The 17,819-nt window shown below is 51.5% G+C and overlaps 1 protein-coding gene across 2 annotated transcripts; it reads right to left on the reverse strand.

The window, feature by feature from the left end:
- Window positions 1-1,395: 1,395 nt before the first annotated feature.
- Window positions 1,396-12,196, reverse strand: ACTL6B (actin like 6B). Of its 2 annotated transcripts, none has more exons than XM_004442879.2 (14): window positions 12,172-12,196; window positions 11,630-11,706; window positions 11,260-11,425; window positions 10,871-10,971; window positions 6,892-6,989; window positions 6,150-6,244; window positions 5,978-6,084; window positions 5,185-5,274; window positions 4,974-5,035; window positions 4,747-4,861; window positions 4,554-4,634; window positions 4,359-4,454; window positions 4,069-4,155; window positions 1,396-1,655 (listed from the first exon to the last, which is right to left on the reverse strand). In XM_004442879.2, exons 1-14 carry the CDS (start codon window positions 12,194-12,196, stop codon window positions 1,575-1,577), a joined length of 1,281 nt encoding a protein of 426 aa, XP_004442936.1. In that variant the 3' UTR covers window positions 1,396-1,574. The 2 variants fall into 2 exon arrangements, with proteins under 2 accessions (XP_004442936.1, XP_087305347.1); XM_087449221.1 differs by having other exon boundaries at window positions 4,069-4,272.
- Between the last annotated feature and the right edge of the window lie 5,623 nt (window positions 12,197-17,819).

The raw sequence follows: 17,819 nt of genomic DNA on the forward strand, positions 1-17,819 counted from the left end.
CCAGACATGGCCCCCCAGCCCAGGCTAGAGGACAAGGGGCTGTGCCCTCCTCTGCCAATCCCTCCACAGTCCCACTCCTGCCCCCTTCTTGCAAAACAATCAATTTTTTGACCTTGGGGCAGACTTTGGCCTCCTAGTTCCCGTCATGGGTGGGGGAGGAGAGGTGATGGCTGGGGAGGGCGGAGATAGGGACGCCCCTCCCCTCTACTGCTTCCACCCCTCCCAGTGTCCTTGGGGACCCCTTCCTAAGCTCCCCATCATGAAAACCTCTGCCCCTTCCTCATCTGGCTTGCAGGCCCTCCAGTCAATGCCCAGGCCCTGTAACACATTATCTGCTCTCCCTGTTCAGATGCCTGCCCCAGTGGGATCCTAAGCTGAAGGTGTCACAGTGGTGTGACCTGGGGGTTTGGTCTGGCCATGTGGATGTCTGTCTCATTGGAGTCAGGCTGAAAGATGGGTCTCAGGCTCCTGCTGGCTGTTGGGGAGGGAGGGGCCTGGATAGGAGCACATGGTCAAGCAGGACCAGCGAGGGCTCCAGGATGGGGCTCCTGGAGTCAGGGACCTGCGGGTCAAGGCCCACCGGGCATTGGTGGGAAGAGTCCTGGCCAAGGCGTGGACACAGCTGGGTGACCTTGGACAAATCATAGTCCTCTCTGGGCACCTGCGCCTCTTTGGTGACCAAAGGACTTGGGCGACAAGGGGTTTCTACCTCTTTGGGGTCTGAGGACCCTAAGAACACATCACAGGCACAAATGGCTGAGTTTTACCTACAGTTTCAGGCAGAGGGCGCAGGGCCCCAAGCCCCGCAGAGGACCCAAAGACAAGTGGCTCTGGAATAGAAGGGCTCAGGGGCCCCGACTTGAGGGTCTCCCCTGGGAAACCTCAACTCCTACCCAAGTCGGGAGAGAAGTTCTGAGCTGCTGGGGCGCCCCAGTCCCCACCCCATTCCTGTCACCGCCAAGAGCCCCGGGAAGGAAGACAGCAGCGTAGCTCCAGCTCACCTGAGCTGCAGGTCCCGGGGTGCGTACGCCCTGCCTCTCTTGAGACCCAAGATCCGGCCCAACCCAGGGCCCTCCTCTGGCCCCGCCCAGGCCCGGCCCCCATCGGCTCCGCCCGGCCCCTGCCGCAGCATCCTCTCTCCAGCACCTCCTCTCGGATCGCACGGCTCTGCCGGGTCCTTGCTGAGTGATCCTCCCCGGATCGCGGCCCCTTTGACCCCTGAGGCATCGTGGCTCCTGGGGCTCGGCCCGACCCGCAGACCTTGCCCCGGCGTCCACCGTGGAATCACCAATGGATGTAGGTGTGGCCCTCCCCTCGCCTCCCCCAAGACCCCTGCCCTACTCCCCACCCCCAAGGAGGCCAAACTTTTTTTTTCTTAAAACATTTTTACTCCTTTCAACCCAGAAACATCACAATCTAAGAAGACGAGAGGGGAGGGGACGAGAAGGGGGCGAGGGGGGGTTGGGGGCTTCGATCTGCGCTTGCGGAGGCCGGGCTGGGGAAACCCTCTCCCCCCACTTCGCGTCCCCTCCCGCGCGGCTGCGGGCGGGCTTGTGGGTGGGGAGGGGGCGCCCTCAGGGGCACTTCCGCTCCACGCACTGCTTCCCGCCCTCCTCATATTCCTGCTTGGAGATCCACATCTGCTGGAAAGTGCCCTGGGTAGGGGGACGACATCGGCGGTCAGGGGTCAGGGCAGCCCTGGAGGAAGGGGGGACGCGCCTCCCCACATTCCACCCCTGCAGGCTCAGCCCCTTGAAACTCTCCTCCCGGCCTCTCCCGCCTCTTAGTCCTACATCTCTCCCGCAACGACCTCCCCGCCCCATCCTCCCGTCTCCTCCTTCATATTCAGAGGGTGAATATCCACCTTCGTATCGTTCAGTCCACGATTCATTCATTCAACGAGTATTTATTGAGCACCCGTCTGCCCCAGGCCAGGCGCTGTTCTCGAGCTGGGTGGGGAGCTTACAGCCCCAGGCAGGCCAACTAGCACCTCAACCCCGCCCCGCCACACACACACACACAGTCCTCCTGCACCAGGTATCCTGTTACTCTATCAGGCCTCACAAACTTGTCAAGTCTTCCTCATTCCCAAGAAAAATCCTTCCTCCACCCTCACCATTCCGGCACCGCCTAATATCTGGATGGAGTTGTCTTCACTCTGTGCTCCCCACCCTCCAACTGTTAAAACTTGCCCCTTGAGGGTCTCCTGCACTAGGCATCTCAGACTGTCCCTTCTCTGATGGTTGCTCTGGCTCTGCCTGAAAGTTACTGCCTGTGTCCCTGGTTCTGTCCCTGTTTCTCTCCTTGGCTCGCAGAACAAGCCTTCCTGGACCAGCTCATCCACTCCAGTGGCTTCTGCTCATGCGCTAAACCGCCCCCCCCCCCCCGCCCCGTTTCCCATGTGGACCTCGGAGCCAGGCATGAGACCCAATACTCAGCTGTCCTTTAGACACCTCTTCCTGAGCATCCCTCAGGACCTCAAACTCAACATGTCCACGACTGAGGTCACCATCTTCCCTCAGGTCTGCCCCAGACCTGCTTCTGTGGTCTTTCTCACCTTCTACACTAGTGCTGCCAATACAGCCACTAGCCACCTGTGGCTACTGAGCACTTGAAATGAGGCTAATCCAAATACACACCAGATATTGAAGACTAAGTCCAGAAAAAAGAATGTAAAATATCTCAATCGTTGTTATATTGATCACACATTAAAATGATATTTGTATATACTGGATTAAATAAAATATATTCTTTAAACTTAATTTCACCTGATTCTTTGGATTCTTTTTAAATATGTCTACTAGAAAATTAAAAATAGCACATGTGGCTCCCATTACGTTCCTGTTGGACAGAGCTGCCTGAAGCTAGAACCCTGGGCCTCATCCTGGACCCCTCCCCTCTTCCCTCTTGTATCCAAACAGTGCCCACATTCTGTCAGTTGGACCTCTGACTAGCTCCCAGTTCCACCCCTGATATCCACTCATCTCAAACCCATCACAGTGGAGACCACAGCAGCCCTCTCCAAGCCACTCTCCACTCTGCAGCCCAGTGAGCTTCCTAAACACAGAGCCACCACGTCTGCCCATCGCCTTTGGCCTTGCTGGCCTCTCCCCGTAGTCCAGGCACCCTCTCTCTCTCTTTGCCTCCTGAGTTCTTACTCAGTCTTCCCATCTCAGCTTGACTGCTCCTTAGATGCCCTTCACGACCCTTGAACTAGATCAGGTCCTCCCTTGAAAGAACACCCCCACACTTTGTGGTGACTTCCTGTTTAATGGTCTTGGCCTCTAGACTGTCCCTGCTCAGGGAGGCAGGGACTACGTCAGGCTGTCTCCCCTTCAGGCGCACAGGAGGCCCGCAATAACTGGGTGTGGCTGACATGCTCCCAGCACTGAGCTAACTTCGCACTGTCAGCCTCCTGTCTTTCGGACCCCCTTTCTGTCTCCTTGGGGGCTCCTCCTCTAGTGGACATCCTCCTTGTGCTGTCATGGCCCTGCTGTCCCCTCTGTGTGGCTGACACTCTCCAGATGCAGTTTGCATCTCCAGCTCCCTGCTCAACATCTTGCCTCTGCCCTGCAGCAGGTCCAGACTGAACTCACCACCTCCTGCCCCAGAACCAACCTGCCTGCCTCCCCTCTATTTGCCCCTTGCTCGCCACCCCATCCCGACTGATAGAAAGAGCCTCTTCACAAGGTCCCCTGGAGTCTGGCTCACACCCCAATCCCCAAACACTCAAGCCTGACACAGTCTCCCAAACAAGCATGTGACTGTCACATCGCCCTGCCCCAAACCTTCAGTGTCTCCCCTGTCCTAACTGAGTACAGTGGGTGCCTCTTCTTGGCACACAAGGCCACCACAATCCCATCCCAACCAACCTCTCCAGCCTCCTGTCCCTTCTGCTCCCTGATTTGTGTCCTGACAGAGCATTCACCCTTCTGGGAGCACTGACTGCCCTTTCTCAAAAATAAATGTTTGTTGAATGAACCAAGAAGGAGGCAGGCAAGGCAGTGGGGCCGTCTGGGTCTTCCCCTTTCCCATGGTCAGTGCTAGGCCAGGTCCCTTCCCTCTCACCAGTGAGGCCAAGATGGAGCCCCCAATCCAGGGGCTGAACTTGCGCTCCATGGTGCTGTTGCTGGCGATGAGCTTCAGTCGCATGCTCTGGGGGGAAAGAGGGGCTGGTGGAAGCAGACACCTGGGTTCTGGGAAGGGACAGGGCTGGGGATGGGGAAGACTGGGAAGCCACAGGGGAGGGGGTCTGCTCTGGTGGCCAGAATGCTCGTTGGGGAAGGAGGAAGAACTTAGTCTCAAAGGGCTACACCGGGACCAGAGTCCAGGGCCCTGGTTGGGGGGCTGGCTCCTACCGGTGGGGTCTTCTGGGAAAGCTCTCGATTGAGCCTATCAGTGAAGCCCTGGAGCAGCGTGTTCCCACCGGTGACAATGACACTGCCATATAGGCCCTGCGAGCAGAGAGGAGGACTGAGCCTGCAGGGAACAGCCCCTCCCTGTCTCCCCGCTACTCCTGGGCCCTTTTGCCCAGCCACAGGCTCAGGCCTCACCGGGCGAATGTCGATATCGCACATGCCAATGCTGGTGGTCACCACGTGGCCCACACCTAACATGGTGTTCCCTGACAGGCCCTGCGGAGAAAGGTGACCTGGGCTTTGGGCCCTCTGCTCCCTCACCCCAGACCCCTGTGATCCTTCCCAGCCTCCCCCACACCCAGGCATCAGGGACTCCAGCCAGCCCAACCTTGACATTGGAGGGATCAAACAAGCCCTCAGGGATGCGGAGCCGCTCAGCGCCGTAGTCTGTGTTGTAGCCATTGGGCATCTCATAGTGCACTGTGGGCATTTGTGCAGCCACCCTGCCCAGGAAGGAGCAAGACTCTGTCTGGGGGTACTCACAAAAGATCAGAGGTCCCCCCGAGTCTCAGGCCTGCCCTCTTTCCCACTCCCCCAGCCGTGGGCCCCACTCACTGCTCATCGTAAGGAGAGTCTGAGACCTGCAGCACGGAGGCCTGGAAGTCCTGGATCACCTCCTGAGAACCCAGGGTGGTGTGAGGGCCTGGGCTCCCTCCTCTGCCCCCCCCCACCTGCAGGGCTTCTCTCTCTTCCCCTCTACTCATAGTGGGGGACTAGGAGCTGGGGAGAGGCAGGGTGTTTCCGGGGACCCTCTCCAGCGCCTCACGTTGCACATGTAGTTGTGCCAAGACTTGGAAACCTGGGGTAGCTTCTCTTTCTTCTTCCAGTTTGGGGGGGCACCCTCCCGTACGGGCTCCTGTAGGGGCACAAACCATGAGCGCCTTCCCCAACCCACACTTGCCCACCCACCCTGACCACCCCTGCATTCCTAGCACTCGCTGGCTCTGTGCCAATAGGCACCGGGTTCTCTGCTCTGTTACCCACAAAAGGTGTTTCTCCCCCTTCCTTGTTGGAGGAAAGGGAATGGGGAGTGCCTTCCCTACGAATGCTACACATGTAGCTGATCGGGAAGGCCCCAGTTAGAGAAAGCTGAGGGCATGGGGAATACATGGGGAGACCAGAACCTTAAGGTAACAGCCTTTTACTGGGCCGTGTTCCATGTGGGGGTCCAGGGCGGACCCTTGCATGCAGCAACTCACTTAACACTCACGGCCGCCCTATGTGCTGTTATTCCACTTTACAGGAGAGGAAACTGAGGCTTGGGAGCTCCAGTCTTATGCTCTAGGTCACACAGCTCTTACATGGTAGAGACTGACCTTGAACCTGGGTCTATTGGATCCCACAGCCCACCACAGTGGCCCTCACACTTCTTGCTACCAGCTGGCCATGTGATCTCAGCCACGTCCCTCAGCCTGTCCGCATCTCTGATGCCTTGATTATAAACTGAGGAACTGGACCCAGGGCCCTCCAGGGGCTCTGTTGCTCCTCGCTCTGATATCTGATGGGTCAGTGGGTCAACAGTCACACGGTGAGTGCCCAGGACTCCTCAGAGGCCCCACCTTGGCTGCGATCATGTATGGTGGGATGATGTCAATGGCCATTTCCTGGAAGAGCTCCCGGCACTGCATGGAGATGAAGTCCCCTGCCAGGGGTGACTTGACGATGCCTGGAAGGGAAGGGGTGTCAGGGCCTGGTTCCCCAAGGCACCCCTGACCCCTGCTGAGGCCCCACCTTGCTGCAGGACGTAGCCATCATGCACTGGAATGGCCGTGGTGTGGGTGGCCCCGCTGTCCAGCACCAGGCCCGTGGAACGTCCGTTTGCAAAGCTGGCGTGGGATGGGTAGGTCAAAGAGACAACAGCAGCAAACGAGGGGGCTGGGACCCAGGCATGGCCTGATCACTCTCTGATCTCCTGGGGTCCAGCCCATTCCCAGTCTACAAATCTCTCCTTCTAGTATGTGACCCATCTGCTGGAGAAAGGTTCCTGGGACCCCTGTCTGAATCACAACTTCTTCCTCTATTCCTTCCTTCTGAGCTCCTAGTCTCTCTTGAATCTTGGTTCTATGTCTTATGGGATCCCTGAAATTAGAGGCCATATCACCCCAGTGCCTAACACAAGGTTCAATGCAAGGCAGATCCTTAAAAACATAAATGCTTATCGGCTGTTTGGGAAGGGAACTCCTCAGTGTCATATACCCCTCCCTCTTCTCTCCAGCCCCAGCCCCTGCTGTCTACTTGGCCCAACTCTCTCTCTCTTCTCAGCCTGATCCAAGGAATGAGAAAGGGCCGATGATCTGACCACTCTGGGGTCTAAGGCACTTAGCCCACCGGGGCCGTTTGCCCCAGGGACTCAGGAGGTGTCTGCCCATCCAGGACACTGATCTCCACTGAATCAGGCCCGCTCCCAGCTCAGCGCACAACACACCCCACCTTGGCCCTCCACCCAGGCAGAGCAGTTCAACCCAGAGGATACGCAGTGAGCACCGCCGTCTTGCACAAGAAGAAGGCAGGAATGTTGTACTGCTCGAACATCAGCTCTGTCAGCTTCTCCCGCTTGGCCCGTGTGTTCCACTGGGGAGAAAGTGCAGGAGGGGCGGATTCAGGAAGGGAGAGGCACAGACCCAGGTACACACACACACACACACACAACTTGGACGGAGGACAGAGGTCAGGCCCTTTGACTCACATAGACCTTTAGAATGTGAGAACTATAAAGAATTTTAAAGATCAAACTCAGCTGAAGAAAACAAAGCTCAGACAGGGATAGTGACTTGCCCAAGTATCATACAGAAAACTCTTGGTAGAACTGGGTCTAGAGTCTTGACTCCTGGCCCAGTGCTCCTTATTGTACAATACACACTTCAGGCTCCTCCCAGCCCCCAGCACATCCCTCTTCCCCATTCTAATCATCTCAGGCAAGAAAGCTGGGGAAGAGGATTTCTGGGTAAAAATGGTGAATTGAACACAAACATCTAATTTTATTCCCTTCCAAGATCCCAGCAAAACTATAATAAAGGGGTATTTTAAAAAGACATAAACCCACAAAAGCCAACCAGCACAGGAAAAGATGAACATTGTTGGCCATTAGGGAAATGCAAATCAAAAGCACAATGAGATACCACTTCATACCCATTAGGATGGTGATAATAATTTAAAACACACACACACACACACAAAATAGAAAATAAGAAGTGTTGGAAAGGATGTGGAGAAATTGAAACACTTGTACATTGCTGGTGGGAAAGTTAAATGGTCCAGCCACTGAGGAAAACAGTTGGCAGTTCCTCAAAAAGTTAAACATAGAATTACCATATGACCTGGCAACTCCACTCCTAGTTACATACCCAAAAGAATTGAAAACAGGTACCAAAACAAGTCCTTGTACACAACTGCTCATAGAAGCACTATCCACAATAGCCAAACGTGGAGACAATCCAAAAGTTCATCAATTAATGAATGGAAAAACAAATTGTGGTACATCCATTCAATGGAATATTAGTCATAATAAAGAATAAAGTAATGATAAATGCTACGACATGGATCAATCTTGAAAACATTGTGCTAAGTGAAAGAATACAGACACAAAAAGTCACATATCACATGATATCATTTATATGAAAGATCTAGAATAGATATATCCACAGAGACAGAAAGCAGATTGATGGTTGCCAAGGGCTAGGGGCAGGGGGAGTGGAGAGAAACGACTTAATGAAAATGGATTTTCTTTGGGAGTGATGAAAATGTTTTGGAAGCAGATAGAGGTGATGGTTGCACAACACTGTGAATGTATTAAATGCCACTGAATTGTTAACTTTAAAAAGGTTAACTTTATGTTATATGAATTTTACCTAAAGAGAGAGAGACATATACCCTCAAGGGTTGGGAATAATAAGAAAGGAGAAGACAGCAACAAATTTTTGAAGGTTGGAAATCAGATACATGAGTGCCAAGTGACTTAACGGATTCAAGAATGCTGATTCCTAAGCTGGTAGTGGAAAACGTCAGGAACAACCTGTGTTAAATTGCAGAATCCTCACAGGGATCAGGAATTGGTAGTTTCAGGTACTTCTGGAAGTGGAGGTAAAGGAAAAGCTAAAATAAGATTGTTTAAAGCTATTCAAATAACAGATCTCCAAACTCTCTCCCCAACTCCATGTCACTGGCCTAATGCCCACCCCAACTCCAGCAGAAGACTGGAAGTTTATTCTGTGGAGAGAGTAAGACTGAGAGTCTCTGAACTGGTGGGACACTTGACACATTTGGGAGTGAGGACATTATACTTAAAACAGGGGAATTAAGTGATGCCATGCATATTGAGTGCTGAGAACATCAGCCCTATTCCCTCACATGGCTCCCAGAAAAGGGGCAGCCAGGCCTGTCTTCAGGGTGGAAGTCTTCCCTGTGGGTTACATCAAAGATATAAAGATGCCAATTATCAGAGGCTGCCCAAAAAACATCCCAGTCAGATCATCCTATAGCAAAGATGGCAGTCAACTGGTCCCCTGGCCCACACAGCTTCCAATCAGCTTTAAAAAGCTGGTCCCCCACTCTTAAACATAAGCAGACAATCAAGGACTTGCAGAAATCTGAGAAAAACCTCTAAAATGAGATATAGACTCCAAAAAAAGGGCAGACAAAAGCAACTGGGAAGAACTGAAATTATACGGGGAGATGAAAACTTCCAAAAACAAACTTAGTAATACCCCTAGTGAGATAACAGATGATACTGCACGCATGAAATAAGAATAGGATGTTCTAAAAAGTAACATTCACGGAACAAAAAAAAGAGCTCTTGGAAAATAAAAACACAAGAGCAGAAATGAAAAACTTAATAGAAGAGTTGAAAAATAAAGTTGAGGGAATACCTTGAAAATTAGAGGAAAGATAAAGAGACAGAAAACATAAAGAGAAAAGATAATAAAATTAGGGGACAGTTCAGGAGGTGCAAAATCCAAATAAGAGGGTTTGGCAAAAAAGAGAACAGAGAAAATCAAGATAAATAAATCATCAAATAAGCAATTAAATTTTTTTCACTGACTTAAAGACTAGGTTTCCAGATTGAAGTGACATACTAAGTGTCTAGAGCAATGGATAAAAATAAACCAATATAATATTGTGAAATTATACAACACTGAGGACACAGTGAAAATTCTATAAACTTTCAGGAAGAGAAAAAATTACATCAAAGGATCAGGAATTATATGGTTTCAGCCTTCTTGATGGCAACAATAGATGCTGGAAGACAGTGGAGAAGCACCTTCAAGATTCCGAAGAAAAATGATTTCCAACCTGGAGTGTTATACTCAGCTAAGGTATCAATCTAAGGTTAGACATGCAAGGTCTCAAAAATCTTACTTCCCAAGACCTTTCTAAGGCAGTTACTGAAGGATGTACTCCATGAAAGCAAGGTAGTAACTCAAGAAAGGGAGTCATGAGATACAGGAAACAGGACTTCTAACACAGGAGAGAGGCAAAGGAATTCCCTAAAATGACAGTGAAGGGAGATGTCAGATGATAACTATGTCCTCCGCACAGAAGGCAACTAGTCCAAAACGGAGCAGATCAATGGGCTCCTGGAGAGATTTCCTCAAGATGATGAAATTGATAAAATTCCTAAAGGAATTAATGTCTTGAGAAAAGATATAGATAACCGATGAATGAATAATTTAGAGTCACATTTTTAAGTAGATAGAAAACTATGCAAAATAAAAACCAAGACAATTTTCAGTTCTAGGAAAAACAAAAAGCTGCATAAGAAAGGAAAAGTAGCCATTGTTTATTGCCCGCCTCAGCCCTGATTAGCATACATAATCAAAAGAGTGTAAATAACAAATATTGGTCTTAAACAAACCCTAAAATACAACTGTACTTAAAGATGGGGAATGAGAAATATGTGTGTGGGACTGGGGGAGGAAAGAGAGCTAAATGTTCACCTTCCAAGGGGGAAATCCACAGATAATGCCTAAAACTAAAAAATCAACAAGCAGCTATTGGAGTGTGATATTCAGAGATATGAAAGATATGACCAAAAAAATTAGCTAAAAGAGAGAAAAGCAGTTGCCTCTGGAAAAGCGGAAATGGAAGGAGGAGGGTAAGAATGGTAGTTTTTTTCTTAACATACTTTATAAAGCAAATTGATTTTTTATGTGCACATATAATATTGACAAAAATTTTAAGTTAAAAGGTCAAAAAGGGACTTTGGGAGGAAAAAAGGGCAGTGGATAAGGCCGACTGGAGGATGGGGGAGTAGATATAGTGGGAGGAGAGAGGGAAACATGGAGACTAAAACAGGGAGGAAGGAAAGTAGTTGAAGATGATGGAGTTGGAAGGAAAGTCTGAAAAGCCAAGTGGAGTGATTGATAGCAGTGGCTTGAGGGGCAAGGTGAAGGGTGGAAAGGAGATGCTGGGCTCAGGGCTGGACTAGAGGCTGGATGAGATGATGAGACACTTACCGGGGCCTCAGACATGAGCACTGGGTGCAGGTTTGGCTCAGATTTGACATGTTTGCTGTAGGTGTGGTCCAGGATGGCACGGAAGCACTCCCAGTCCTCGACTGGGGCCAGGAGACCAGTGTGGAGAGATGAAGATGGGCAGGCAGGGGTTCCGGGACAGGAAAGAAAGGGAGGAGGGAGGCCAAGTTCAGGGGAGGGGAAGGGAGACCCAGCTCCAACAGAAATCCCTCTTTCCCAGGAATCTGGTGGGGTTTCTGGGTTGGGAACCAGGTGGCTGTGGGAAGCAGTGAGGGGATCCCCGGGACTTGGGCAGCTGCAAGGAAGACTCTTGGGGTGGATGTGGGGTGCTCCAGGTCTATGTCAGGAGATGGTGAGTAAAGATCCCTTACTCATGCCATTCTTGAGAGGCGACATGACCTCCGCTCCATCCCGAGGCACGTGCAGGGCGTTGGTGTCGATGTGAAAGATCTTCCCTTTCTTCTCTTTCTCCCCCTCCAGTTCCAGCCCACCCCCCTCCTCCGCGGCCAGCAGCCCCACCGTGGTGGGGAAGTCAGCCTGGAAGGGGGGATGGTAAGGGAAAGGGATCAACCTCTTGCCCCTGTCCAGGCCCACGGCAAGGCCCTCAGCCCGCCCCTGGGTTTACTCCCACATTCCCGCTCAGCAGAGCTTTTCGCTGTGCATTGAGAGGCCTGGGCCACGGGAAAGCCTGGAGGGGAGTCCAGAGCCCCTAGGATTTGGGGAGGGGGCTTGAAGGCTCACCTTGGGGCAGTCCTCCCCAGCGTACCCAGCGCGGACTGAGAAGGAGCCAATGTCAAAGACCAGCGCCCCCACCTCATCTGTGCGGGGAGACAGGCGTGTAAGGGGGATCTCTCCCCAAATCTCTCCCCCGTGGATAGTCCGGAGAGGAGGTCAGGGCAGAGCTACAGTCTCGCCACCTTCAACGCCGGCCGGGGCAGGTGGGAGCTCGGCCTGGAGTCCGGGTCCTGGGAGTGGGGGTCAAACCTCCAGAGTCCCTTCTTGCCCAGTGGCCTTGTTCAGGCCACTCTCCTTGCTGGGAAGGAAGGGGCCGGGGACCAGGAGGAGGTGGGTTGAATGGCGGAAAGGGTGGGTCCAGTGCGCGAGAGCGTCCCGTGAGGGTTGAAGGTAGGAGTGGCGCAGGACCCAAACCCCGGGCTGGACCCGCTCGAGCGCCGAGGTGACAGGCCCCGGGTGCCCAGAGCTTGGGTCGCGCGGGTTCGGGGCGCGGGGCTGCGGGCAAGGCTGCGCCAGGCTGGGGAGCCTGAAGCCCGAGGCTCGCTCACCTCCGCCATAGACGCCCCCGCTCATAGTGCCCTTTCAGCGCTGCTCGCGGCCCGTGGGCGGCGGCGGGATCAGCACCGAGGAGGCCGGACAGCTCCCAGGATCGCGGGCGGGGCGGGGCACCAGGCGGCCAATCGGGAGGCCGGATCCACTGCCCCCAACGGCGCCGCCGATTGGCTGCGAGGCGAGACAATAACCCGGCCGGGGGCCGCTGCTTTAAAGGTGCAGACACCTCAACATTAGGCAGCCAGGAAGGAACTAGGTGGAGGATGGCAAGGACATCCAGACCGGCCCCTAGGGATAGGCAGGGTAGAGAGAAGGCATATGAAAGAAATGGAAACCTTGTCCATCCGGAAACCGGGACTCCGCAGGGTGACTGATGGGGACCCCTGCTCCTCGCTTTTTTAAATGGGGTCTAGGACAGGGCGCTATAGTCCCAGAGAGTCATCCATTCTCAGGCTCCTGAGTATGGTTTGCCATACCCAGGCCTGAATGATATCACCTGGAGAGGGAGGGAAGGGAAGAAAGAAAGAGAGAGGTGCGGGAGAAGGTGTGTCTCCATCTTCTCCCTGTTTCATTCCACCCTTGTCTTTCTGAGGGGCCCTCTTTTCCTCGCTGGTCCCCTCGTGCCTGGGCCTTATACATACACACGTGTACACACATTCACACATGGGCGCTCAGGTAACCCAGCTTTAGCTTCCTTTCTCTTTCCCTCTCTCTTCATCTGTTCTCCTCAGGAGGCATTTATCAAGCAAGTATGTTTTCCACTAGTTGGCTCCTCAGTTCTCCTAGGCTCCTGGCATGACCACACCTCCACAGCAGTTTTGACAGTGAAGGTGAAGGAGCAGCTCTGACAGCCTGGCTTAGCTGAGAGACTCTAATATGTGAGCATGTGTGTAGGTGTGTGCCTGTATATATGGTTTGTGTGTTGGTATATGTGTGCATGTGCATATGTATTTATGTATGTGTATATATGTGTGCATGTGAATACATGTGTGTTGAGGGCTCTCCTACCTACTTGTTTATGGGTAGAGGGAGCATTAAGACCAGAGATGGCAGGCCAGCCCCGTGGCATAGAGGTTAAGTGCGCACACTCCACTGTTGGCGACCCAGGTTCGGATCCCGGGCGTGCACCGACACACTGCTTGTCCAGCCATGCTGAGGCTGCGTCCCACATAAAGTGGAGGAAGATGGGCACAGATGTTAGTTCAGGGCCAGTCTTCCTCGGCAAAAAGAGGTGGATTGGCATGGATGTTAGCTCAGGGGTGATCTTCCTCACAAAAAAAAAAAAAAAAAGACCAGAGATGGCAGAGGAAGAGGGTACTGTATGATGGCTGCATGCCCCTGAAGGTTCTCTGCTCACCAGATGCCCACTCTTGAAGAGACTCCACCTGTCCCCAGCCAAAGGACAGATGGTTTGAGCTGGCTCATCAGTTACCCACTGGCAACAGTGGCATTTCACATGCCCAGGGTTGGTTCCAAGTCCAGCCTGGCTCCCCAGACTGGAGGAGTCCAGGCTTCAGGGGGAGGGGTGAGCTGTAGGGGACAGAGCTGACTAAGGAGCCAGGAAATTGCAATAGTCCTGAGTGACCCTAGGTCAGTCATTGGCCTCCCTATAAATTGAGGCCTGCATGAATTGGATGAGCCCTTTAACCTCCCAGTGCCTGCATTTCTTCATCTTTCCAAATGCGGAGGTGAGGATTAAGGGAACACTGGAGGAGAGGAAAGTGATTCTATTCATGGCCTGCAACTCTCCTTTTGTTGACAATGACGTTGCTTCCCTTCCCCTGTAAGTTCATCTTGTCAATTCCCACTACCTCTACCCCCTCCCCCACCCTACTCAGGATCTCAGATTCAGAAACTGCCTCCGTTGGGAGAAACCTTACTGATCATGGATCCAAACTCTGGGTTTTACAGGGGTTTCCCCAGATAGAAGCCAGGCCCTGTCTTGGGTCACACAGCCCACTGGGGCAGAGCCGGGACTCGAACTCACATCTCTTCTCAGCCAGTTGAGAGATGACCTTGTTCATAACACCTCTGTGTTCCTCTCCAAGCTTCACTGTCCCCATCTGTAAGATGGCCGGTGATGAGGACTCCATCTGATGCCAGAATCAAGTCCCTGGCTAACAGCTGGGCACCCAGGACCATCCAGTAAACACTGAGTCCTAAGAATGTCCCTGGGGAGTTTTTGAGGCTATCATATTATTATTCATAAATTAGAAATCTGTAGCCTACTTGGTAATGAGAAGTGGATTTTCCTCTCATGTAGGCTGACTATAGAACCTCCCAGTCAACTCTGGCCCGTTTTTATTTGTCATGGGATCTGACATGATAGTCTATTGTATTATGGAAGTGCCTAAGGTGAAGGTTATTAATATACTTCGTTCGTCCATTCATTGATTCAACAAACATCTTTTATGCGTACAGTGTGCCAGGCATTGCGAGAGGCATAGGAATACTGAGGTCATAAGAGATATCCTTGCTCTCAAGGAATTTTGGTGCAGTGGGGTGCTCAGACGTGCACAAAAGTGGGGTGAAATGGAGGCCCAGAGGAGGGAGGGGCTACCTGTCTCCGAGAGTCCAGGGAGGCTTCTAGCAGTGAAGTTCAAACTGAATTGTGAAGGATGAATAAGGGCTCACTGGTGAACAAGGTGGGGAAGGTCTTCCACACAGAGAAGAGCATGTGCAAAGACCTAGAGACGTGAACATTTCTGGCATATGTCGAAATAGTTAGGAGCTCAGTCTAGAAGGACAGTTGGCTATGAGCTGGTGACAGAGACCAATATCAGGGGGAGATGAGACTGGAAAAGTCATCAAAGACTAACTTGTTCATGCGTAAACCCTATTTTTATTTAGCAAACACAAAGCATCTACTCTGCCAGGCACTGTTATAAATGCTTTACAAATATTAAGTAATTTAGTCCTCATAATGACTCGATTATTATCCCCATTTTGCAGGGGAAACAGAGGCATGGAGAGGTTCAGTAATTTGCCCAAGGTCACTCAGCTGGTAAGTGATAGAGCTGAGATTTGAACTGTGGCATGTGAAAAGTACTGATCTGGGGAAAATGTTGCCATGCTTCTATTCATTTCATAGATGTTCTCTAGGTCCCTGATAGGCACTGGGAATAGAACGGCTCATATAACTTCGCATGGAGTGTAATGTCTCTCCTGGAAGATGGATGATTAAACAATTAACTCAATAAAATCATCTGGAGGTTCTCACATTCTAGGCCCACATTCAGTTGGCTGAGCACCTGGTAATGACGTCAAAGGTGGTAAGTCAGGACCCTCAGACCCCGCACCTTGGAAATGATTTGGCATCTTGTGAGGGTCTGTTCATTGCTTGGTGAGCTCTTACCTCTCCAGAGCCTCTGCCAGACACAGAGGTGTCTTGGCTTCATAGGGACCCCCTAGCGCAGGTGGCAAGTGCCCAGAAATGAACAGTCCAGTAAGGGCTGCAATCGGAAGGGAGCCAGCATTGCAGTGGGGCAGCAACAAGAGTGTGGCCAGGGAGGCAATATTTAAACTAAGCCTGAGAAAATGACCTGAATTTTCCTGGCTGACAAGGAAGTAGAGTTGGCGTGGGGATGGGAGGTATTCTGAGTAGAGGAGACAAGACCCAGCCTGTGTGCCATGCAAAGAAGTTTGGCCCTTCTCTTGGAATCAATAGGGAAATACTGCATGGCTTTTAACAGCTAAGGTATATGATCCAATTTGCATTTTAGAAAGATATCTCTGACAGCTATATGGTAGGTTGATTAGGGAGGGACTATTGTAAAGGCCAGGAAATAGGCAAGAACTAAGGTAACAGTAGTCGGCAGACAGTTGAAGGGATGGATTTAAGCAAAATTCCAGAGGGAGCACTGACAAGATGCATCCACCAATGACATAGACTGCTAGCCTCACATCAATAGCCATCTTCCATCTTTCTTTATTAAAAATGCTTTAGCTGGGTATATGGCTACAGACTACATTTCCCAGCCTTCCTTGCATCTGGCCAAATTCTAAGTAGAAGTTAGTGGTGTCCTTCAATAGGAAAGAACGTGTGCTTCCTCCCACCCCCCTCCCCTTCCCAATAGATGGCATTCAGATACAATAGTGGGAGCTTCCTGGGCAACTTTGGACACAGAGATGGAAGCTACATGTTGAGGATGGCAGAGATGCCCCCACAGTCCTGGAGGATCTATTTTGGGGTTGTCGCTTAAGCCACTGAATTTTTGGGACTCTTTGTTATAGCAGTTTTGACTACACCCTAACTAGTTGACTATCCTTTGGATATGGGGAATGAGGGAGTGAGAAGCTCCTGATTGGATGGTGGATGCTGTTAACTGGGCCAAGAGATTCAGAGAAGGGGTAGGGTTGGGCAGGGTAGGGTGAGGTCGAATAGGATTAATTTAGTTTTGAATATGTTGAGTGTAAGACGTCTGTGAACAGTGGTGTGTAGTAAATATTTTAACAACCAGCTCTTTGAGGAGATGGAGCCCTGATCTGAAGTATTTGCTGATTTCCATGGTGTAAATACTCCTACCATGTCAATTACAAGTTACTACTATCAACATGACTTCATTGAACAAGGAGTTGGGAAGAGAGGTATACAATGGGCTCTTGTGAGCTAGTCTGAGCTGGCACCAGCTGACTCCAGTACACCACTGTCCATGAGCATCCAGATGGAGATATTCAGTCTGCAGTTGGACAATCACCAAGTCTGCACATGGGGAGAGACATCTGGGCTAGAGATAGAGATTTGAGAGTTATGGCAATTAAGGGGTAAAGTCAGAGTAATGGATGATGTCACCAGTGAACAACATGGAGAGTGAGAAGAGGAGGCTGAAGTTGGGATCCTGGGAAAAACAATGTTTACAGAGCGCCCTGTGGAGGAGGAGAAGGCCAAGGAGAGGCTGAAAAAGAACAGTCAGAGGAAGGAGGAAGTGTCCTATGACCTGTCAGAGCCAGGTTCTCCACATGTGCTCCAGGGCTTCTGCCTTCTCAGAGAAACTGGTCATCCACTGGTCATTTCCTACCCGTCTGCATCCTTCACCTCTCTCTCCCTGCTCTCCTTTCCATTATCATCTAAACAAGCACCAGTAGGGGCCAGCTCTGTGGCCTAGTGGTTAAGCTCGGCATGCTCCACTTCAGTGGCAGGGGATTTGGTTCCTGGGCATGGACCTACACCATTTGTTGGCGGCAACCCACATACAAAATAGAGAAAGACTGGCACAGATATTAGCTCAGGGCACATCTTCCTCAGGAAAAAAAAAAGAAAAAAGCGCCAGTAGCTCCCATCAAAACACAAATATCTTGACTCCACATTCTCCTCCCCTGTTACCCCACCTTTCTACACCCCCTCCAAGCCAAGATTCCCAAAGCCTTGGCCACTTGGTTGTCTCCACTGCCTCATTTCTCACTCACCCCCAGCCCACTGCAAGCAGAGCATCTGCCAGTAGCCTCCACGTGATCCAATGCTGTGCATACTTCCCAGTCCAGTCTTGCTTCATCTCTGCAACATTCAACACAGTTGAATTCCCTTCTTGGAACGCTCTTTTCTTTTGGGTTCCAGAACTCCACATTCCCCTGACTTTCTTCTTAGCTCCCTGCCTTCTCCTTTGGCAGCTTGTTCTCCTCTGCCTGACCTCTAATGTTGGAGTTC

Source organism: Ceratotherium simum, chromosome 26, assembly GCF_057802395.1.
Source record: "Ceratotherium simum simum isolate JZ-2026a chromosome 26, ASM5780239v1, whole genome shotgun sequence".
NCBI lineage: Eukaryota > Metazoa > Chordata > Mammalia > Perissodactyla > Rhinocerotidae > Ceratotherium > Ceratotherium simum.

Excerpts from the sequence above, each read along its gene's own strand:
- ACTL6B (XM_087449221.1), bottom strand. The coding sequence starts at position 12,196 with ATGAGCGGGGGCGTCTATGGCGGAG. Across the intron at positions 11,426-11,629 it reads CTGGGGAGGACTGCCCCAAG|GCTGACTTCCCCACCACGGT; the intron begins GTGAGCCTTCAA and ends CCCCCCTTCCAG. Across the intron at positions 5,036-5,184 it reads GGCACAACTACATGTGCAAC|GAGGTGATCCAGGACTTCCA; the intron begins GTGAGGCGCTGG and ends CTGGGTTCTCAG.